The following is a 25524-nucleotide window of genomic DNA, read 5'->3' on the forward strand; positions in this document are numbered from 1 at the left end:
GTCTCCTATATCATAATACCGCTCCCAGCAGCCTGCTTCCATGGTGTGCTGCACATTTCAAGCTACCGCTCACCTAAATGGTGGTGTTTGTGGAAACGACCAATGACCTAGTGTAGCAAAAATGTGTTTCACCCAAAGAGCCAACACATTTCCATTGACTGATGGTCAAATCCCGATGGTCCCGTGCTCACTGCAATCATAATTGATGATGTTGGGTCAATATGTGAATATGTAGGGGTGATCCGCTGCAGAGCTCCATGTACAACAATGTATGATAAATGGTGTGCTCTGAAACACTTGTGCGTGCACCAGCATTATGCTCATTTTGGCAGAGATGCCCCAGATCGCCACCTATCCCACCTTACACAGCAGACAAGCTTCTGAACCTCATGTTCTATGGAGCGTTGGTGACATCCTACCATTTAGTACCTAATAGTAATTTCTCCTACCTCTTTCCATAGACAGTAGCACATGAACATTCAAGCAGGTTCGCCATTTTTGAGATACTCATTCACAGGCTCTGCATAATAATAATCTGCCCTTTGTCAAAGTTGCTTATCTCAATGGATTTTCTCATTTGCAGCCCATATCTTCATTAGGCTGATCCCCCGTCCGTTCTGCTCCACTTACATACTTTTGTTTCCAGCCCACGTGCCCAAATGCCACCAGTGCATTGCAGTGGGCAGTGGTCATAATGTTTTGGCTCATCAGTGTATTTTTTCTTCTTACAAGTAATTTTAAACAAAAATTGTATACACAACTATGTACTGCCCTGTTTTCTTCCTTGCAGTCAGTTTTAAAAGAAAATGGGAAATTTGTATTTCTGGCATATGGGCATGTGAATAGAATGCTACTATGGAACCTGAATTATCCAAATCTTTATAATTTTAACCTTCTGCAGATTAAAACTGTGAAATATTGTCAGTGAAATTACTACCCTAACAGATCTAGCAACAGGCCAGGTCTCTTATGCCCAATACAAATGAACACAACCAATTTACCCATTTATTTTAAGTGACTTCAATTCCCAACACAGTTTCCATTGGCTATAACAATAAACAAGACTCAGATGAATGAGAGGGTGGGAGAGAAAATGGACCGTGGTTTGGGGGGGGGGGGGGGGGGGAGGGGGGTGATATGAACAGATGGAGAGGGAAGGAGGAGATTGTCAAAGAGAGTGGGAACGGGCAGGACATCCGGCCACATATCCAATGCCTGTACATATTCAGCTATTGTGAAGCACTGCCAGGTTTGCTAATTTGATTGAAGGCCAAATGTTATAAGCAAAATGTAAATGTATAAATTACAATGTCTGAACTCCGTGACATATCTGTTAACCGTATACTATATGTAGGCTAATGTAGAATATTTGATACTTCATAATTGCTCCTTTTGCAAATGTAAAAATTTTATAAAACCTATATAGAAGAGGTTAACATGTAACAATAATTTTTTCAGGAAGAAAATGATCAAAAATCCCACTAAGAGAACACAGAGTGCTGAAACATGTCTAGGTAAAAACAAAACTGTACAATGGTGTCTTGCATATGGCAGAATTTCTTTCCAGCTTTTTCTTGGCAAACACAGAAATAAAAAGAGCTACATCATTCAAAAGATGATTATAAACTGCAGGTAACAGTAATGTATTTTAGTTTTTTTAAAGATGAAACTATTCAATGTAAAATTCACAACTTTCATACACTATACCTGTTATACAGGTACATGTACAAATGCTTGTAAAGTGTAATGGTTCACTTGATAACAAGTGTTCATCATAATTAACTCATATAACTCAATTACATTTGATCAGATGATGGTATTTCTACTGAAACTACTTGTTGAATAAAGTGAAGTCATAGTGCAGTGTTCTGGTGGACACGTCCCCGGCCACCTTTTTTTTTTAATTGGACTTAAAACGTATGTCAATTATTTGTTTACAACAAAAGTGGCTATACGTTGGTTGAAATTACTAAAATCTCAATGAATTTTAAAATAGCTCCAAGAAGTCTTTGAGTAACAAAGCAACATAATCGATGCATACAATTACACATATTATGTGTCTCAGTACAAAAAACAACTGGCACTACAGTTGGTTTAGTTTATTAAGTCACTGCGTCCACTGAAAAACAGAAGAAATTTGAAAGCTGTCAAAAAACCTTAGATTAATTTTAGCTGAATGCTTATTAATCAGTGTGAAAAGTCCTTTTGCTTGGATAACTACAATCTATATCAAGCTAGTTTGATGAAATGAAGATGATGATGGAAAATGAACTCTACAGTTTGTGAATGTGAGCTTGAAGAGAAACCTTCTCTTCCTCATTAAAATACACCTTCATCATGAAATTCATTGGGAATATAATAATACCATAATCACAACTGGAAAAAAATATTACAATTCAATGGCTCAATGAAAAAATTCATGTCAATCTGCTACATTATAATCATATTTTAAGTTCTGTTCACATGCTTGCAGAAATTATAAAGAAATTAAAATTCTTACAAGAATACTATTTTTTGTTTTGTTTATTGCGCAAACATGTTTCACTACAGTTGTGGTATATTAAGTACTTTTTTCTTTTTTTTTTTGTATCTAAAATAATACAGTTTTTTTATGTAGGTTAGTAACATGTTGACATCAACAGACTTTTTAGGTGTTTGGATTACACATGAACTTTACCTTTCTTACAAAATGATGAGATACACATCAACAAAATAATACTGCTGTTACAAAATTGATGTTTAACAAAATCTGTACAAACTGTACATCATGACATAAAATCAAAGAAGATAGGCATGTTATGCATATTACATCGCTTCAAGTCAACTGAAAGGCCAGGGGCTATAATGGTATGACAAATGGTTACAGCAGTTTGATGCACAACAAAGGCAGCTTGAAAATTCCAGGTTGTCTTTTCCATGCATGGAGTGTGCTGAAGAAAGTATGACTTCATTCTCTACAGCTTTGTGAATGAGAGTCTGCCATTAGAAGTGTCTGCAGTTACAGCAACTGGTATTGTTGATGATACTTATTTGTACCCACACCAGAATCATGCTACTTTGTCCATTCGGTGATGCAAAGTACTACAGACTGCAAATAAACCCCCGCCCCCCCCCTCCATCAATACTTAGTATCTTCAAGATAGTTTTATAAAGGTTGAACTCAAATCCTGACTGCAGCTGTGGTTAAGGCTCTGGACTCGCATATGGAAGGAGTGGTGCTCAAATCCATATCTGATCAGGAGTGGTGCTCAAATCCATATCTGATTATTCTAATTTGTGTTTTTTATGGTTTTCCTAAATCAGTTTAGGAGAATGGTGGATTGATTCCTTTGAAATGGTCATTGCCAATTTTGTGGCCTATCATTGTCCAGTCCTAGCTTGTGGTCTATTACTAACAACCAAGTTTCTGATCATTCATAAAACATCAGTTTTTCCCTACATTTTGCTTCTTTTCATATTCATCATCCAGTCTTAATCATGACTTAAGCAGTCAATATCTTTTTGATTTGTTGTCCTGGCGTACTGACTAATTTATTTGTTATGTTTATCCATTACGGATGTTTTATAACACGTGACTGTTTATTCAATTTAAGTACGCAAAACTGCATACAGTCAATTTTTTTGAAATAGTTATTTATTATTCCATGAACCAGTTTTCAAACTTTTTCAGTCTCATCTTCAGACAGTTCTCCAGAATTACATATCTATTTAAGGCATAATGCTGGGTGCTGGCTCTGTGACAAGAAGATGAAACATGCTTTAATTCATCAGCATAAATGTGTAACTTCTGGAAAGCCCTCTGAAGTTGAGCCTGATAGGATCTGAAAACCAGTTCGTGGAATAATAAATAACTATTTCAAAAAATGTAACTGGTAGCAGTTTTATGTGTTTACATAATCTATTTGTACTTCTTGTAACTTTTCAAATATTTTTATGCCAAAATTGCTGTGTTTCTTTGATATCTTTATAATTTACTATTGTTTTTATCATGACTGATTATCACATGCATGAATTTTATGTTTACCTACTGATTTTTCCTAGGTGCAAAAGCTATTTTGTATCCTCCGACAGAATTACGTAACATGAAATGTAATTTTTATCATTAACTTCCTGTCTGGAAACAAAGGAAATGGGAGAAAGTTAAATTGAACTTCCTGTAATTACAATTAACACCATGTATCAGTCAAGCAATAATTGTCATTTGTGATCGTAGAAGCTTCTGCCTTCACCTAGTGTATATGTTCAATCTACTAAAGATACATTATAAATATAGAGATGGAGAGGAGGCGGGGGGGGGGGGGGGGGGGGGAGGGAAGAGATAGAGAGAGAGATAGATAGATAGATAGATAGATAGATAGAGAGAGAGAGAGAGAGAGAGAGAGAGAGTTCATCATAATGGAAATTCCAAGATTGAAATAACAGCTCATAAAAGCATCCACCTCCTGATAGAAGAGTAATGGTTGGCACACACATACACATTATAGAACAGAAAATCACACTTACTTTGAGCTTAAGTATACGATCAGAGGTAGGGCCAAGGATAAAAGAAACCATGTTGTATATCCGCTGTACTGTTTTGTTTGTGTGTATGACTGTTAACCAGACGGCCATAACCAAATTGTTTGTTGGGAACTGCAAAACTGAGCATGCTGAGCGCACCATATCACCAAAAGTTACCCCCCCCCCCCCCCTCCCCTGCAACCTTTCCCAAACTACCTCACTTCCTTCTCTCTATTTTTCATTTATTTTACACAGAGGATTCATTATTGTTACAGAACTATTTGTACTTTACTTTTGCTGCTGAGGATCACTTCATATACCATAACAGTGAACCCAGTCATACTATTAATACTCACCTATGACTTATCACAGATGAAGCAGCTATCTATAGTGAAGTACTGTCTGAAAAATGCTGCACAAATATTCAGTCAGATCTGGATAAGATTTCAAGGTAGTGCAACAATTAGTAACTTATTTTAAATGTTCAAAAATGTAAAACTGTCCACTTCACTTCACAAAATGAAAAACATATATTCTATGAGAGAGTATCTATGTGTTGAAATTGGTTAACCCATTCAAATACATGGATGTGACACTTTTTACGGATAGGAAATGAAACAATCACACAGCCTCAGGCACAGGTAAAGTAGGTAGCAGAGTCTGGTCTATTGGTAGAATACTAGGAAAATGCAACAAAGGAGATTGCTCAAAATTCAAAGTCATTCTACGATACTGCTATAGTGTGTGGGTGCCATACCAAATAGGACAAATGGGGGATATTGAATGTATACAGAGGAGGATAGCATGAATGGTCGAACGTTTGTGTGACTCATAGGCGAGTGTCACAGAGATGCTGAAGAAACTGAACTGGCAGACACAAGAGTGTAGACGTGAACTTCCCCAATAATGCCTACACACAAAGTTTCAAGAACTGGCTTCAAATGATCATTCCTCCACATATCACTGCCATAGGGATCATGAGGACAAGATTGGATTAATTACAGTGTGCACAGAGATATTTACACAGTCAGTCTCTTCCCACACACCATACGTGAATGTAACAAGAAGAACCCATAATAATTGGTACGATGCAAGTATCCTCTGACATGGATTTCACAATTGTTCGATGCAGGTGTAGATGTCATTTCCTCCTCTCACTTTTGTATGCCTAAATAACCATTCTTAAATTATCGGTATCACCAAAGAGGGTGGTGGTGGTGGTGGTGGTGGTGGTTGTGGTGGTGAGGTGGGGGAGAGGTTTGGGGGCAGAGAGAGAGAGAGAGAGAGAGAGAGAGAGAGAGAGAGAGAGGGGGGGGGTGTTGGGGGTGGGGGAGAGAGTACTTAATACAAGAAAATGAGTGCTACTGTAAACTGAAAGTGAGTGCGATTTTCTGATTTTTTTTTCTTTTTTTTTTGTGCCACTTATTAGTAATATTTATTTGCTGTTCTCTCCTAACTGGAGCTGTAGAACCTTGCTGTTGATTTTCTTAACTCTACTATATTCCTTGCTACCCAACTGCTGCTTCTTTTGATCAAAACATACTTTTCAGGTTTCCTTTTTACCACAGAGAAACTATATGCTTCAGTACGATAAGTGCAGGTGTATCGGAGATATATACATTCATTCATTTTTCTCAATGTTATTTTGTCACTTGAAGTGACACATTCTGAATCACATCCTTCATGTAACATTAGTTTACATTTAATGTTGTTCCAGTACTGTCATAGGTTATTTTCAATTTTACATGACTTCTAGATATTGTTCTTAATACATTACTGGCCATTAAAATTGCTACATCACGAAGATGACGTGCTACAGATGAAAAATTTAAACTAACAGGAAGAAGATGCTGTGATATGCAAATGATTAGCTTTTCAGAGCATCCACACAAGGTTGGCACTGGTGGCGACACCTACAACGTGCTGACATGAGGAAAGTTTCCAACCAATTTCTCATACACAAACAGCAGTTGACCAGCATTGCCTGGTGAAACATTGTTGTGATGCCTCGTGTAAGGAGGAGAAATGCATACCATCACGTTTCCGACTTTGATAAAGGGCGGATTGTAGCCTATCGCGATTGCAGTTTATCGTATCGCGACATTGCTCCTCGCGTTGGTCGAGATCCAATGACTGTTAGCAGAATATGGAATCTGTGGGTTCAGGAGGGTAATACAGAATGCTGTGCTGGCTCCCAATGGCCTCGTATCACTAGCAGTCTTGATGACAGGCATCTTATCCGCATGGCTGTAACGGATCGTGCAGCCACGTCTCGATCCCTGAGTTTACAGATGGGGACATTTGTAAGACAACAACCATCTGCACAAACAGTTCGACAACATTTGCAGCAGCATGGACTATCAGTTCGGAGACCATGGCTGCGGTCACCCTTGACACTGCATCACAGACAGGAGCGCCTGCGATGGTGTACTCAACGACAAACCTGGGTGCACGAATGGCAAAACGTCATTTTTTCAGATGAATCCAGGTTCTGTTTACAGCATCATGATGGTCGCATCCATGCTTGGTGACATCACGGTGAACGCACATTGGAAGCGTGTATTCATCATCGCCATATTGGCATATCTCCCAGCATGATGGTACCGGGTGCCATTGGTTACACATCTATTGACGGCACTTTGAACAGTGGACGTTACATTTCAGATGTGTTACAACCCGTGGCTCTACCTTTCATTCGATCCCTGCGAAACCCTACATTTCAGCAGGATAATGCACGACCGCATGTTGCAGGTTCTGTACGGGCCTTTCTAGATACAGAAAATGTTCAACTGCTGCCCTGGCCAGCACATTCTCCACATCTCTCACCAACTGAAAACGCCTGGTCAATGGTGGCCGAGCAACTGGCTCATTACAATACGCCAGTCACTACTCTTGATGAACTGTGGTATCGTGTTGAAGGTGCATTGGCAGCTGTACCTGTACATGCCATCCAAGCTCTGGTTAACTCAATGCCCAAGCGTATCAAGGCCGTTATTATGGCCAGAGGTGGTTGTTCTGGGTACTGATTTCTCAAGATCTATGCACCCAAATTGCATGGAAATGTAGTCACATGTCAGTTATAGTATAATATATTTGTCCAATGAATACCCGTTTATCATCTGCATTTCTTCTTGGTGTAGCAATTTTAATGGCCAGTAGTGTATAATACCACATCAGGGTTAGAAACTTGTGAATTATGTTGCTGGATCATGTAGAAAACATGTCATTATAAACAGATAATGTATTGGAGCTCTGCTTCTTTTTTTATTATCATTTCTCATTCTTTTTATCTTGATTCCAAATGTCTTATTTCCTCATCTCATTCCGGAATTTAATCGTCATTCCTCTCTTCAAATAAAATTTATTTATTAGATCATTCTCTATTTCCACTTAATGCTGTTGGGAATATTTTTCATTTCCATACAATGTTTGTATCAAAATGCAAAATTCATTCTTGGTAGGCAATATGACACAAAGACTCTGTTCTTGCTAAGTGATCACATAACGGTAACTGTCTTTAATAATTTGATGGGTTGATGTAAGAAAGTGTATAACATATGGCAATGGAGATGAACTGAAATAACAACAGGATCATAGGAATAGATTATTAGGACCTAACTGATCATATTCTGACAGATATTTCCATTTCTTTGCCAGTGAGACATGTCACCCATTTCATTTTCTGTCTATTTCATTTCCAAGCATGAAGCTTTTCTAAACTTAAAAGCTGTAGGCTAAGTCTGAATGTCTTGTTTCCCAATTCAATCCACATGCAGTGGTGTCTGTTTTGAATACTGTTTTTACTTACACACATATCATTTGGAAGCAAATAACATGTAGTACTGCCAATAGACACAAGAGAAAGAACATGAAATTTTCACGTCACTCAGACCCCATGAGGCACCCACTTGTTTGGAGACCAAGGGGAGACAAATATGAAGGGGGACGTGTCAGAGAGAGGAAGAGGTCAAGGACACAACTCTATAGCCAAAATCTGTGAAAAGAGTTCAGAATGTCCCACCTTTGAGGGCAAACCAGCTTGGTTCTTTCCTCAAAGAAATGCATGAGCAGTGATTTTGTTGTCATTTCTTTGACTGGGACAAATGTGAAACAACCAATTCATGGCTAGGATGATGCTAACATCCACTGTCCCATTAATGGTATCATAAATGTATAGTTAACTCTCATGATCCACTTTCAACTCTACTTAAGTTGCATGGAATAAGTTTTATTCTTTTCTTTCTTGTGTACCAAACAGTGGATTTTGTGCTTTACCAAGTTTATGGTCATGGAATGCTATGGCTTCTTTCTTGAGACTGTTTATTAATTCTTTTGTGACACAATACTAATGTTATTACAAGCCCCTTGTTCATGCCAGCAAAGTCCAAGGGATGTTGACGGGTCACTTTGTCATCCTCTAATTTGCAGCATCATGCTGATATGGTATGGAAGGCCATGGGGTCAACAAACCACTTTCCCACCCATACTGCCAACTTTGCAGACTGCAGAACTGCTACGTCTCATTCAAATAGCTTCTCAATTGACATTATAAGGCTGAATGCATTAAATACCAACTCTGCCGCCAAGGAAAAATTCTTCGTAGTACCAGGAATCGAACCTGGGTCCTTTGGCATTTACAATAATATTGGATGTGACATCAGCACAGGTGCATGGCCCTGTGTGTGTGTGTTATTGTTGTTGTTGCTGCTGCTGCTGCTGTTGGGGTTCAGTCCAAAGACTGGTTTGATGCAGCTCTCAATGCTACTATATCCTGTGCAAGCTTCATCATCTCCGAATAACTACTGCAACCTACATACTTCTGAATCTGGTTGCTGTATTCATCTCTCGGTCTCTCTCTATGATTTTTACCCCCTCCTCCCCCCCCCCCCCTCCCCCTACTTCCCTCCAATACTAAATTGCTGGTCCCTTGATGTCTCAGAATGTGTCCTATCAACTGAGCTCTTCTTTTGTTGACGTTGCACAGTAAATTTCTTGTCTCCCTAATTTTATTCAGTACCTCCTCATTAGTTATGTGATCTATCCATTTAATCTTCAACATTCTCCTGTAGCGCCACATTTCAAAGGCTTTTTTTTTTTTTTTTTTTTTTTTTTTTTTGAGGTTTTTATTTCTTCTCTCTTAACTTCTACTCCTACTCAAAAATTTTTCTTTAGTTTCCTTTACTGCTTGTTCAATGTACACATTGAATAACATCAAGGATAGGCTAAAACCCTGTCTCACTCCCTACTCAACCACTACTTCTCTTTCATGCACCTGGAGTCTTACAACTGTTCTCTGGTGTCTGTACAACTTGTAAATAGCCTTTCACTCCCTGTATTTTACCTCTGTTACCTTCAGAATTTCAAAGAGGGTATTCCACTCAACATTGCCAAAAGCTTCCTCCAAGTCTACAAATGCTATAAACATAGGTTTGCCTTTCGTTAATCTATCTTCTAAGATAAGTCGTATGGTCAGTATTGCCTTGCATGTTCCTACATTCCTCCAGAATCCAAACTGATCTTCGCCAAGATTGGCTTCTACCAGTTTTTTCCATTCTTCAGTAAAGAACTCATGTTAGTATTTTGTAAGCATGACTTATTAAATTGCTAGTTTGGTAATTTTCACACCTGTCAGCAACTGCTTTCTTTGGAATTGGAATTATTAAATTCTTTTTTAAGTCAGAGGGTATTTTGCCTATCTCATACATCTTGTACACCAGATGGAAGAGTTTTGTGATGGCTGTCTCTCCAAAGGCTATTAGTAGTTCTGACGAAATGTTGTCTACTCCTGGGGCCTTGTTTTGACTTATATCTTTCAGAGCTCTATCAAATTTTTCTCGCAGCACCATATCTCCCTTCTCATATCTCTCTACATCCACTTCCCTTTCTATAATATTGCCTTGAAGTTTATCTCCCTTGTATAGACTCTATATGTACTCCTTCCATCTTCCCCTTCTTTGCTCAAGACTGGTTTTCCACCTGAGCCTTTGATATTCTTACAGCTGCTTCTCTTTTCTCCAAAGGGCTTTTTAATTCTCCTATAGGTGGTATCTATACTTCCCTTAGTGATATGTGTTTCTATATCCTTACATTTATCCTCTTGCTGTTCCTGCTTAGCCATTTTGCACTTTCTGTCAATCTCAGTTTTTAAACATTTGTATTTCCTTTTGCCTGCTTCACTTGCTGCATTTTTTATATTTTCTCCTTTCATCACTTAAATTCAGTATCTCTTGTGTTATCCAAGGTTTTTTACTACACCATATCTTTTAACCTATTTGCTGCTCTGCTGCCTTCTCTATTTCATTTCTTAAAACTGCCCTTTGTCTTCTACTGTATTTCTTTCCCCTGCTCTAGTTAACTATTGCCCTACACTCCCTCTGAAACTCTCAGCAACCTCTGGTTCTTTCAAATTATGCAGATCTTATCTCTTTAATTTCATACCTTTTTCCAGTTTTTTTTCAGTTTTAATCTACAGTTCACAACCAATAAATTGTGGTAAGAGTCCACATTTGCCCCTAGAAATGTCTTACAATTTAAAATCTGGATCCTAAATCTCTGTCTTACCATTATTCAATCAATCTGAAACCTTCCAGTGTCCCTAACCTCTCCCTCACACACAAATTTCTTTTATAAATCTCAAACCAAGTGTTAGCGATGATTCAATTATGCTCTGTGCAAAATTCTACCAGGCAGTTTCCTCTTGCATTCCTTTCCCTTAGGCCATATTCATCTGCTATTTTTCCTTCCCTTCCTTTTCCTACTACTGGATTCCATTCCCCCATCATAATTAAATTCCTTTCATCTCCTTTAACTATTTCAATAATTTCTTTTATCTCATCATACATTTCTTCAACCTCTTCATCATCTGCAGAGCTGGTAGGCATATAAATTTATACTATTGTGGTAGGCATGGGCTTCATATATATCTTAGCTATGATAATGCATTCACTACACTGTCCATATTAGCTTAACCACATTCAAATCCACTCTTGCATTACTCCTATTTGATTTTGTACTGAAAACCATGTACTCACCTGACCAGAAGTACTGTTCCTCCTGCAGCTACCAAATTTCACTAATCCCTGCTACGTCTAACTTCAACCTATATGTACCTCTTTTTAAATTTTCTAACCCACCTATCTGATTAAGGGTTCTAACATTCCACACCCCAATCTGTAGATTGCTAGTTTTGTTTCTCCTGATGACTATATCCTCCATAGTAGTCCCCACCTGGAGATCCAAATGGGGGGCTATTTTACCCCTGGAACATTTTATCCAAGATGGTGCCATCATCATTTAACTATACAGTAGAGTGGCATGCTCTTGGAAAAATTTTTGCTATAGTTTCCTCTTGCTTTCAGCCATTCACAGCACCAGCACAGCTTGGCTGTTTTAGTTGATGCTACAATGCCAGTTCAGTCAATCGTCCCCATAGTCAGTCTTACTTATGGCCTTAAGATATGGTGCCTTGTTTATTACACAGAAATTCAAATATATGCAATCTATTGTTCATACTGTTTGATTACCTTCAGTCATGACACAGTGCAAAGATATTGTGACAGAATTACTGAAATAATGAAATTAACATGTGGACACGTTGAATGGAGCTACAAGAGAAAATGCTGCAAATTGTCCTCAACATACAGCCAACTGCAGTCTCCATATAATGGTACCAATACAGAGCTTTATCCTCAAGATGGTTTACAGAGAAATTGATGACAGGTGAGAACAGAACATCAATGTCTGGGGAATATATTTCAGGAAAGGAAGAAATGTTTTTCCCTTAGTTTTTAGCACACATGTGACCATGACTTAATTTGTAGCTAAAATTTTATATTGACATGGAACAACTGACTCAGCTTCAATGTCAGAGCAATCTGAAGATTTGTGCCAGCTACAATCCACTTTACAAGTATCTAATACCTGTGCCATTCATTATCTGCACAATGATTTTAATTGCATACAAGTATATCAGTCTGGAGCAAGCTAAAATTAGCCAAAATTTGAAAACTATCTTGTAGCATTTGTTTCATTTTCTTACTTTTTCTCAGATGCTACTTGATTCAAATTTTGAACCTTACTGAAATATAATGAGCCAAAACCAAGCAAAGAATTTCCATTTAAGTCTCAGTCTACTATAAGAATGAAAGCTGGTTGTAGTTCTGTAGACCCCAATACAAAAAGCACTGCAGAAGGTTTCTTATACATGAAGTAGACAACAACAGTTCTTTCTTTAATTTTTGTAATGGACTAAATAAATTTTTCTTATAGTTTGTAATTAATCCAATTTTATTCCTACACATGATCCTCAAAAGGAAAGAAGTATATTAAAAATAGAGAGAAATGAAAAAGTTGCCTGCAACAAGTAATTTTTTGAAGTACCAAAAATCAATTATGAGGCAGAAAAATAGATAAAGAGAAGCGAGAGTTACTGAAGAAGAAACGTGTATTCTGAAATGTACTGTCTCTACTCTAAATGGATGATACAGTGTTAAATATTATACAACTATTATTTCTAGATTATTTAGATATTCACACAACAAAGCAAGCCATCAGCCATTACTTTTTGAATTCAATTTAATTTGGTAGATTTTTGAGGTTGCTACAAATACACAAGGGTGAAAAATTCATGGGATAGTGATATGCACAGGTGATGGTAGTGTCAGATATGCAAGGTGCAACAGTGCTGCACATTGGTGGAGCTGTTATTTGTACTCAGATAATCCTGTGAAAAGGTTTCTGGTGTGATTATGGCCACAGGACAGAAATTAGCAGACTGAACACACGATGGTAGTTGGAGCTAGACATATGGACCTTCCATTCCAGAAATCATTAGGGAATTAAGTATTCCCAAATCCACAGCATCAAGTGTGTGTCGAGAATGCTTCATTTCAGGCATTAGCTCTCACCATGGACAACACAGTGCCCAACGGCCTTCACCTAATGACCGAGAGGAGCAGTGTTTGCATAAAGTTGTCAAGACTAACAGACAAGCAACACTGTGTGGAATAACTGCAAGCAATCAATGTGGGACATATGACAAAGTGTCTTTTAGGACAGTGCAGCAAAATCTGGTGTTAACGGGCTGTGGTAGCAGACGACTGACACGAATAGCTTTTCTAACAGCATGACATCGTCCGCAGCAGCTCTCCTGGGCTTGTGACTATCAGTTGGACCCTAGGTGACAGGAAAACTGTGGCCTGGTCAGATGAGCCCCAATTTCAGTTTGTAAGAGTGGGTGGTAGAGTTCAAGTGTGGCATTGATCCCATCAAGCCATGAACTCTAATTGTCAACAAGGCACCGTACAAGCTGGTGGTGGCAAGCTTTGTTTACATGGAGTGGTCCAACTGAAACAATCACTGCCTGAAAATGGTTATGTTCAGCTACTTGGAGACTATTTCCAGCCACTTGTGGACTTCATGTTGCCAAACAACAATGGAATTTTTATGGATGCTAGTCTGCCACATCACTGGGCCACAATTGTTTGCAGTTGGTTTGAAGAACATTCTGGACAATTCAAGCAAATGGTTTGCCCACCCAGATCACCCAACTTGAATCCCATCGAATATTTATGGGACACAATCGAGAGGTCAGTTTGTGCACAATATCCTGTACTGCCATCACTTTCACAATTATGGATGGCTATATAGGCAGCATGGCTCAATATTTCTGCAGAGACTTCCAATGACTTGTTGAATCCTTGCCACGTTGAGTTGCTGCACTATGCTGGAAGAAAGGAAGTCCGACACGATCTTATGAGGTATCCCATGACTTCTGTCACTTCATTGTAATGTCCTACATAAACCTTTGTGAATAAGAGATTCAATGTTTGCAGACTACCGGGCATTGAGTATGTGAACCATCAAATTCCTAAACTTCTGATGTAAACATCCCTTTCATGATCTATGTGAAGCAAAACTGACTTCACTGGCATCTAAAATACCATCTGTCAGTCATTAAAGTCAAACTATTCAGTTCCCCCCTTATGTAAACATATTTTTTCTCTTCATAAAAGATATGATACAGAAATTTTATGTGAAACAACTGAAGAGGAAAAGTCTTAAACTGATCATCATAATTAATAGCTTATATGGGATAGTAAAATGAAAACCGAACACTTGCACAATGGGACCATGGATTTGTCCCATTCAAAAGTAATCACCACACAAATTAATATATTTATACCACTGGGAGACGAATGATCAATTCTTGTTTTGTAGAATGTGGTCAGTTGCTGATGGGTCCACAAGCCTACCCACTTTGCACTTCCTTGTCTTTCTGAAACTGATGTCCATGAAGGTCTTTCTTGAGGTCACTAAAGATGTGAAAATCATACAGTGAATGATCAGTGTTGTACAGAGGATGTTGCAGTGCTTCCCTATCAAATCACTGAAGCATAACCTTCATCTGATTTGCAGTGTGGGGGTGGAAGTTTTCATGCAACAGGACGATTCTGTCCAACAGCACTCTGACAGCCCGAGGGCAAGCGACAAACGCAACCCACATCTCCCAAGGCAAAGAAATCCAAAGCTATTCACATCAGTTCCAGTAAGTTCATGACAACCTCCTTTTTTAATTGCAGATGCCCTCTGCTCATCAAGATCCTTGAGCAAGGTACCAGAATCAATGCACAGTGTTATGAAGAAACATTGCTGAAACTGAGATGTCCCATAAAGTCAAATCACCTAGGAATGTATTGGATGAAACCATCCTTGCACACGATAATGCCTGCAATTGGAAGAAGGCTATGCTTCAGCGATTTGATTGCGAAACTCTGCAGCATCCTCCACGCAGCTTGGATCTTTCGCCATGTGATTTTCTCACCTCTGGTGACCTGAAGAAAGACATGCGTGGATGTCAGTTTCAGACAGAGGAGGAGGTGCAAAAGTGGGTGGTGTTGTAGGTCCATTAGCAGCTGACTGCATTCTATGAAACAGGAATTGATTGTCTCATCTCCAAATCAGATAAATGTCTTAAGCATATGGTGATTATTTCTTAAATGGAACCATTCCACGATCCTGTTGTGGCTAGTGTTCAATTTTCATTTGACTGCCCCTCATAAAAATCTTGAAAAATCAGTTGTCTGTACATTCACAGAAACTGTAAAATGGCTAGCTGGTACTTATCTTCATAAGACAAATTCATAGTACTGCTGACAAAATGATAAAAACACTTACTGTAGAAAACAGTAAATCTAGCTTTAGGAATGTCTGGTGTATGTTCATTCCTCAGAAAAAGGCAATGTTTATGGAAGGTTGGAGAGGTGTGAGAAGGGGGCAGATGGGGGGGGGGGGGGGGGACACAAATGCTGCCCCTCTCAACCTAGTGTCTGAGTAACCTGCCCCTAGATTGAAAGGGACAACATCTGTGCTGCTCTCAAACTGGGACTTGAGTGACCTCTTTTTTTGTCAAGATTCTCGAACTACTCTTTCTTTTCTCCCTGAAGAAGGAACATAGAAGTTACAAAAGTTGCCATTACTATCTCCTGCTTTAAATTTACCTATCAACAAAACTAGGCTTTTTGTCTCTTGAAAATAAGTACTGGCCGGCCATTCTGTCTCCATAATTTTAACAGTTTTCTCAGCAACCAAAATTTCTGTTCGATGCAAGGAGTTGCAAAATGATGGGGTTATTGATATCACAATATTTGTACAAAAATTATTAAAAAACATCTCAATTACTACAATTTCTCCTAAATAATAACTAAAAAACGCTCATGATTTGCCACTGAGATGATTTAGTGACTCCTCTGAAATTAATAGGTGAACATTGATTGATTGATTGATTGATAGATAGAGAGAGAGAGAGAGAGAGAGAGAGAGAGAGAGAGAGAGAGAGAGAGAGAATTTCATGTCTATTTTATGTATAACTACATATCTCAATAATTCTAAACATTTTTGTACACACAAATATTACTTTCTAAAGAAAACACACATATACACAAAGAAGTTGCAAGCTTTTGTTCAGATAGGGAAACTTATTATTAATTACAACACGAATGAGCTATTTTGTAGCAGAAGTAAAATAATAAGCCAATACTACTACAAGGATGTGCTATTAAAAGGAAAGGAATTCTTTCAAATCCATTTAAAGCAATGAAACTGTGAAATATCACACTAAAGCATAAGAGTGACTATAGCATTGTACTTCATGAGCAGCTACATTAAAATTAAAAGCAATAAAGTGAAAAAGAAAAGTATCACCCAGCAACACACAGCTATAGTAAATTATAGCTACCCTTCAACATTTGTGGCAGGAACACCAAGTGATTGTCAGTATTCTCTCTTTTATTTTCCATGCTGTACTTCAAATTATAGTAAACACAAAATATGAAAGATCAAGGAAGGTATAGCAAAAGTGAGTAAAAATGGATTGGTTTCCTACAGATAAATTTAAACACATGAAATAAACAAAAAATATCAACAGTTTGTGAACTGTTGCTGGAACTTTCATTATTGCTTACAGTGTCAATGATTTTGATAACCAGTTTGTTACTATGCAGCTCACTATTGGTCACTGTCACTGTTATCCTTCAAATGTGCTTATAATTAATATCATCATTCAGGTATATTGAGAAGAACAACAGAATTTGGATCTACTAACTACTGCCTCAAACTCTTAATTGAGACCCATAAGAAACAAAAAACATACATTACATCTCAGTTAACTTAATTCTCTTCCAAAAGCTGTAATCCAATGCCTGTGATGAAGGTCACTGGTTTGATAATGCCATTTGAAACTCTGTTTGTGTAATGACTCATTGTCTAAGTGCCTCATTGTCTTTTTGTTGTGCTTGCTGCTTTGAAAGCAATGTTGTTGTGGAGGAGCAGGATTGCAACAACAGAATGTTAAGTAACCCAAATTGCAGTGGTAAACTCAAATATTAGAACATTTACTTACACACTGTTGTTACAGATAATATCCATAGGTCATGACTCCCAGACTTAATGGACCTCACCCATTCAAAACTGAAGTTCCACACTTATCTTAGCAATTTTGAGAAATCAGACAAACATGAAAAGCATTCTTTTTTCTTCTGCAAATTGTGTTATTACCTTTCATGAATGTAAAACTTATTTCTAGAAACCAGAAAACTACCAGCACAGTTAGGACATTATCATATAAAGACATGGTTGTCATAGAACATGCTGACAAGTACACACACATACATGGGCTCTTCAAGTTTGCTTATAATGTTGCATCCAAAGAAATCAAGGAAGTTCTCTAAAGAATGAATTTATATATTGATTGTTGCCATAAATGGAGTGCTTAAGAAGAACTGTAGAGCTCTGACTGTAGTTACCCAGGCTGGCAGGTGAAATATGTCAAAATAATGAGTTCCTGACAGTAAAGCTTATAAGAATGGTTTGTACCACTAGCTTCACCAAGTCAGCTCATAATAGTATAGTTTGGTGCAAATCAAAATGTTGGAAATTACAATGCTTCTCTTATACAGCACACAATGCAAGCAACATATAGTCTGGCCTGATCAAGTGAAAGTCTTTTATATCAGCGGAGCCTATTCCTCCCAATATTTTCAATCATTTGACATATCTATTGTGTAGCAATATTATTCTCCATACTCTTTCTATTAATATGTTGTTGACAGATATGTTTTCAGTAAGAACTCCCAAAAATACGAGGGCGGTTCATAAAGTAACCTCCGATTGGTCACAGTGTGGGTTGTGGGGGGAGTAGCGACACCATCTGTGCGTTCACGCACTCAACAGGTCAGTCGGCATCAAGCCGTGGTCTAGTGAACGTCGTACCTGCGCTAGTTTAGTTTTTGTGGCAGTTTGAAATGTGTGCTGCAATAGAAAAACCCCGCCAAATGTGAAGTGCGTGCTGTCATAAGGTTTTTTACAGCCAAAGGATATTCTGCAGCAGCTATTCATCGTGGGCTCTGTGCCGTGTACAGACCAAGAGTTATGAGTGAAGGAGTTGTCCATGAATGGGTACGTTTATTTAAAAGTGGACGAGAAAACATTCATGATGAAGAGAGGAGTGGTAGACCATCATTGGTGACTGACGAACTCGTTCAGACAGTTGATGCAAAAGTTCGTGAAAATCGACGTTTCTCAATGTCGGAGTTGTCTACTGGTTTTCCACAGATTTCTAAGACTCTCTTGTACGAGATAGTGACAGCAAGATTGGGTTACCGTAAGTTCTGTGCACGATGGGTGCCCAAAATTCTTACCGACCACCACGAAACTCAAAGAATGGCCCCTGCATTAGACTTTCTGTCACGTTATGAGGACGAAGGAGAACCATTGTTAAACAGAATTGTGACCGGTGACGAAACCTGGATTAAGTACGTGAACCCTGAGACAAAAGAACAATCAAAGATGTGGGCACATTCAAATTCGCCTACCAAACCAAGAAAAGCCTCGCAAGATTTTTCTGCCAGAAAACTGATGGCAACGGTGTTTTGGGATGCCAAAGGGGTGTTGTTGGTTGAATTCATGGAACGTGGTACGACCATTAATCAAGACGTGTACTGTGAAACAATAAAAAAGTTACGACGGGCTATACAGAACAAACGCCGTGGTATGCTGACTTCCGGTATCGTTTTTTTGCACGATAACGCCCGTCCTCACTCTGCTCGCAGAACAACGGCCTTTCTTGAGTCCTTCAAGTGGGACGTTATCAACCATCCACCTTACAGCCCAGACCTGGTGCCAAGTGATTATCACCTCTTCATGCATTTGAAGAAATGGCTCGGGTCACAGCGGTTTGATGACGACGAAGAGCTCAAAGATGCGGTCACAGGCTGGCTCCAGGCACAAGCGGGTGATTTTTATGCAGAAGGAATTTCAAAGCTTGTGAAGAGATACGATAAGCGCCTCAATCGCTATGGAGACTATGTAGAAAAATAGTGCAAAGATGTAGTTGTAAGATGTATATATTAAAATATTTTTATTTAACTTGGTGTATTTTTTTAAATCAACCGGAGGTTACTTTCTGAACGGCCCTCGTATTATTTGTCGTATTTTCTGCTAACTCCTCCTATGTCATCATGTATTGGCATTCTTCACATTTATTGTGTCTTTTGGTTTCACTATAGTTTCCCTACTCTTGATTGCACTATATTCTTTCTTTTTTTTTCATTACAACATTTTAATGAACTTATAATTGGAAATCTTAATGAACTTATATTTGGAAATTTTGAGTAACTTGTGGATTCATGCATATTCTCTGATTATGATTCATGTCCCAATTCCTGACAAAGGGCATCATGAATACAATGTTTTGGGATTGCACCAACAACCAAACAGTGTTCCTGCCATCTGGATTATTATTTGAATTACTTATGACAACATTTATCTGTGTTTATTACTGATCACTTCAATCAATTTTCACACCAATAAGTCTGGTCATGAGTATCATGCATGGTCAAACAATCAGTATAACAGTCACTTACGTTGTGTCCCCAAGTGGTATTATCTTGGCTTGGTCAGACACATCATTTGCTAATTACATTTACCTGCAGGCTGTGCTGAAGAAGTCTTCCGGGATAGTCTCACAGCTTAAACGAGAGAGGAAACAAAAAAAAAAGGTGGTCAACACAAAATAATATGAGAAATCATAAATCTACATTATGCAACTATCAAAAGATGCAAGATCATTGTTAAGCAAATTTACAACTAAACTGAAACTAAAATGCAAAATAACAGTCAAATGTTAGAAACTTAAACATTTTGTAGTTATTAGGCAGTAAAGCTTTGGATTACAGACTCAGCAGCTAAAAAAATGCTCAGTAGCAATATGAGTGATGAGCTGAAGCAAGCTTAACACATTTATAACTACCACCTAACATTGGAACAAAGTGGGTGTATACAAGGATAACAGACAAAGAAAGCAAACTAACAACAGGTTTGTATTTCATATTACTCACCATCTATTCACATTTATGTTCATGGAATGGAGTGAAAGAGTTCTGGTACTGTTGAAGAAAAAAAGCTGAGAGCCATTCCAGGGGAAAAAGGCACAATACACTACAGTTCAGCTCATAACATTCTGGTGTATTGGCAGTACTGGTGAAATATTTGAAAAATACAAACTTGACATACAAACAGAGAAAAAAGAAGCTTCTGAGCTTGATATGCTGGAAGAATGGGCAAATATCCCTTATGAAAGAAAGCTGTGTTGATATCTTCACTGAAACACACATAATTATGCATGTCACTGAATTTGAGCCACGGAGGAGAGATATCCAGTGAATTCATGCTATTAAATGTAGCTTTTTTGTTACAATTTAAGATAAAGAGTTTATGCAACTGTTTAGTTTTAGTAGGAGCTAAACACAAAAGCTGCCACAAAGTGCATGTATTCAACTGCACTTTGAAGTTGTCACAATTCGAGACCCTTTTAACTCAACTCAATTCTTTTTATTTAAATCATACTATGTCAGTACCCTTGAAAGAAAGATAAGAAATTAATTTAAATGCTCCTAGATGTAACTGGTCAATTACACGGAGATACTGATTCATAACTACTATTTTTGACACATCAAAGGACTGTCACATACAGTCACTTACATTACTATTAGCAGCAGACTGGAAGTGAATGTCCATGTACATAGCATCTACATCTACATATACATATGTACTCCACAAGCCACTATATAGAGTGTGGCGGAGAGTACCCTGAATCACTACTAGCCATTCTGTTTCCTCTTCTATTCGCAAATGGCAAGGGGAAAAACAACTGTCTATATATCTTCGTACAAGCCCTAATTTCTCTTATCCTATCTCCATGGTCCTTACACGAGATATAAAATGGCAACAGTGGAATCATTGTGCAATCAGCTTCAAATGCTGATTATCTAAATTTTCTCAACAGTATCCTCTGAAAGGAATGTCATTCTCCCTCCAGTATCTCCCACTTGATTTCATGAAGCATCACCTTAATGCTTGCTTGTTGATCGAATCTACTGGTAATAAATCCAGCAGCCCACCCTTGAATTGCTTTGCTGTCTTTTTTTAATCTGACCTTCTAGGGGTCGTAAACACCCAAATAGTATTCAATACTGGGTACCTTCAGTACTGCCATACAGAGTAACATTGTTCAGTAGCATCCCTAGAGCTAAAAGAATTTTAATTTTGAAAAAAATGCTCACAAAATACTGTAAGTAATCCCATAACCAAAGAAACTCTTCATAAAAACTTTAAAGCTTTGCAGTAATGTGCTAATACATACTGTGTGCTACACAAGTATGCTGAAGGGTTCTCCATTTTTTATTGGTAATCCAGTTCTCTGATGCAATTTCATCATCACAGTCACTGACAAGGCATCTACTGTCCAAATTAAATGGAAGACCCTTCTTGCAGGGAACCATCCTAGCATTGGTATATGCAAAACTTAGAAAGTAGCTTGTAATTCATAAAATAGTCTCTTCATTAATGAACAAGGTATTTTACTGTTGCATTTCCAAACTTATCTATTGATAACTACAGGTACTTCAACATGTATCTTCAGCTATGATATGATGACGTTGTGTTCTGCCCATTAGGCAGGTCTATCACTGCAAGTTCAGCATTCTCTAATCCTTTCATATTCACGCCATCCTTTCCATAGTTGTATGTGATGCAGTTATACTATGTTGTCAGTTATCTGGGATATTCTTTTTTCTTTGCTCCTCTTCCCAGTCACCATTCCCTCTACTAAATACTTCATTATGTGACTTCTTGTCATCTACTGTCTAATCCAATCTCTTTTCCTCCTCATAATTGTTCCCAGTAATTGCTTTTCTCATTCACCCTGTGTAAAACTACCTTATCCTTTATTTTATCTGTCTGTTTCACACTCATTATTGTCCAGACTGACATCTCAAAAGCCTCTAAGCATTTCTCATCTCTCCTTCACAGTGTTCATGTTTTGGCATCATGTTACTCACTATTTATCATCACAGATACCTGTACTTCTAGATTTGTTCCAATGACTCATCACAAGTTTTCATTTTTATCTTCCTTGATTGCTTTGAAAAATATAACAAACGAAAAAAAAACATTGTCTTGGCTGTTTTCATATTTATCTTCATTCCATATTTCTTATTGCTGGGGTCCATTCTTTTAACATATTGTTAACTGCCTTTCCATTTTCACTTAGTTATACCACGTCACAACAAATCTGAAACATCTGATTATCCTCTCTGCAGCTGTCAGACACTCTTTTGTTGGAAGCGGTTTTTAACTAAATTATTGAAATATACAAGGTCTGTTCAAAATATTCTGGAACTTTTTCCATAAAATTTTTCTACACTTACCTTTTACTTATTGTGCATGGTCTCCTTCAAAGTACTCTCCTCCACAACTGATACACTGCTCCCAATGCTATTTACACTTCTGGAAGCAGTCTCGGCATGTTTCCCGCTGGATCGCGCGAAGCACTGTCTGCGAATTTTCTTTCATCTTGTCTATTGTTGCAAATCTTTGTCTTTTCAATGGGGTTTTCAACTTTGGAAATAAAAAAAAGTCTGCAAGGGCCAGGTCTGGAGAGTACGGAGGATGAGGTACCACAGTGATTTTGTATTCTGTGCGACAGTCACGCTCAAACAGGGATAATTGTGCAGGTGCATTATCATGATGCAAGAGTCATGAATTGTCTCACCACATTTCAGATCATTTCCTTCTCACATTTTCTTGCAGGTGTCGCAATGCATCCTAATAGTACCACTGATTAACATTTTGTCCCTGTGGCATGAATTCATGATGAACTCATCACCCAAAAGTCAAAGAAAACTTTGGCATTTGACCTGACCTGGAGCTTTTTTCTGTCTTGGAGAACCTTTCCTGACCTACTATGAAGATTGAACCTTGGTCTCAACATCATAACCGTAGACTCCACATCTGATGACCAGTCATGACTCTCCAAAGGAACATATCTTTCTGCGATCCAAAAGCCCTTCAGAGATTGCAAGGTGAAGATATTTCTGGTCTTGACTCATGAGCCTTGAGAGGAACTTGGAGGCAACATGATGTGTTCCAGACAGTCAGTCTGTGATTGACATCCCTGACATGAGCATCTTCAATACATGTCAAAGGGTGTCCTGAATGAGGTCATCTTTAACTTCCATCTGGCCATTTTTAAACCATGTGAACCATTCATAACACTGGGTATGGCTTAAGCACTCATCACCATAGTCTTCCTGCATCATTTGGTGCATTTCTGTAAATTTTTTATTGAGTTTCATGCAAAATTTAATGCAGACGCATTCTCCTCTCTCTCTGCCATCTCGAAATTCTCAAACTGTGTGGCACGAAATTCTACTCAATACCACAAGGAACAATAACTAACAGACAGAGAACAATGAAACTTCCTGCAGTTACACATTAAACAAAAGCATGTGCAGGGATGCTGACTGCATTTCACTTCAACACACCCTTGGTATGAAATCACGAATGTTCTGGAATTTTTTGAACAGACCTCATATGTGAGCAGAGTATGCGAAAGAGCTCCCTTCCAATTTTAAAGCCTTATGTCATCTTATCTCCTACTCTTACTTGTACTTGTTGTGCCACATATAGATTACCTATCAGTCTCTTTTCTTTCCTGTTAACATGAATCTTCTTCTGGATATCTAAAAGTTTTTCCACCAAACTCTATAAAAGATTTTTTTCAAGTCAACTAGAACTCCACAAACTTCTCTACCTGTTCTAGGTATCTTCTCCCAATTATTCAATCCAGCAGCATTTCCTGTACCTTTGCTTGTTCCGTAGCTGAATTGTTCTTCTGCCAGTTCTCTATCATTTTTAAGCTGCAACTGTCTACTCATTATTCTTAGTAGAATGAGATATCAAACACATTGACCTATATTCTATACTTTGTGTGGCATTAGTTTTCTTTAGCATTGGCACCATCAATGTTTTCTGTGAAGTAATCTAGCTGCTCAGCTCCCTCATAGACAATATCGTACAAATGTAGTACTTCCATCTCTCCTTGGCCTCTAGCTTTGATGAGTTCAATTGGATACCAGCTTCACAGAATACATAAAAATAATTTAGAAATGCCTTTATACTTTCCAGCGGAACGGAAAAATCTCCCACACTGTACAGTTAACAACCACATTAATAACTCAATAAACCTAATTATGCTTAAAACTTTATAATGTAATAATTTCAGAAGCTTCTTCAGCTACAAAGCACTAGTTCTACAAGTCATAAAACATTTGCAGCAGCTCTTCTTGATGTCAGATACTGAGTTTATGGTAGAAACTTTCTAAAATTGGAAGTATTCTGCCTTTGAAATGGTAAAGGATTAATTCACAGTGGTTATTAATAGCCGTTTTACAAATCTCATAAGTTACAGGTTACAGTATATTGGTTGGCGGTCTATTGGTAAATCAACATGCCTGCAAACCGAGAGGTCACTGGATTGAATCTCAGTCAGACCATGGATTCTCAGTTTTTGTTTTAACCTAGCCTTCGCCTTTCAACAGTGTGAGGAGCTGCCAGAAACAACATGTGGTTTGGATTCCATGTTAAATTCTAGGTCCCTTTTCCTGACTCAATGGCCTGATGCAAATCTTTCTATTGCATGCCACTTTGGTGACTTCATGTCCCTAACCTACCATGGTTAGGGACATGCAAGGCGCCAAAATGGCAGCCAATAAGAAGATTTGCTTGAGGCCATTGAGTCACACACAATTATTTATTTTTGCAGGTTACAGTTTCATTATAGGATATCATGCAAGCAATTAGTTCTTTTATTGTTCTGTCTTTAACAGAACTTTTCAATATTATTCATCTTTTCGTATGCAGCGTTAGTCTTTTCAGTTCAAAAAATTTGCTACACTCAGTTCCACTTAAATCTGTTTTAAATATTCCAGTCCTTGTTTACTCATACGATACCTTCCAATCTCAATTAACTATGCTGTAATGTCTTAGACCATATCCCACAACACATCTTTTCCTCTGATAAAGATTTACACACACTTCTTTCACTGATGTGTATTCTGGTTCCTCTTTATTTTGCATTTTATCTGTTAATTTTTAACAACTTGTTACAGCACTGTATTTCACGTAGTT

General features: G+C 38.0%; 1 protein-coding gene across 6 annotated transcripts in view; it reads right to left on the reverse strand.

Moving 5' to 3' along the window:
- LOC124795329 (protein NDRG3) overlaps positions 1-25524 on the reverse strand; it is a 547589-nt gene that overhangs the window by 8581 nt on the left and 513484 nt on the right. For 4 of the 6 annotated variants that reach the window (XM_047259309.1, XM_047259311.1, XM_047259310.1 and 1 more), the window contains one exon: positions 19983-20024. The exons of 1 other annotated variant lie outside the window; for it this stretch is intronic. In XM_047259309.1, coding sequence (XP_047115265.1) covers positions 19983-20024 — 42 coding nt within the window. Of the gene's footprint in view, positions 1-19919; positions 20025-25524 lie in introns of all 6 variants that reach the window. One more of the 6 variants, XM_047259308.1, reaches the window with a different exon arrangement.

The sequence above is a fragment of the Schistocerca piceifrons genome, chromosome 4 (assembly GCF_021461385.2).
Source record: "Schistocerca piceifrons isolate TAMUIC-IGC-003096 chromosome 4, iqSchPice1.1, whole genome shotgun sequence".
Lineage (NCBI taxonomy): Eukaryota > Metazoa > Arthropoda > Insecta > Orthoptera > Acrididae > Schistocerca > Schistocerca piceifrons.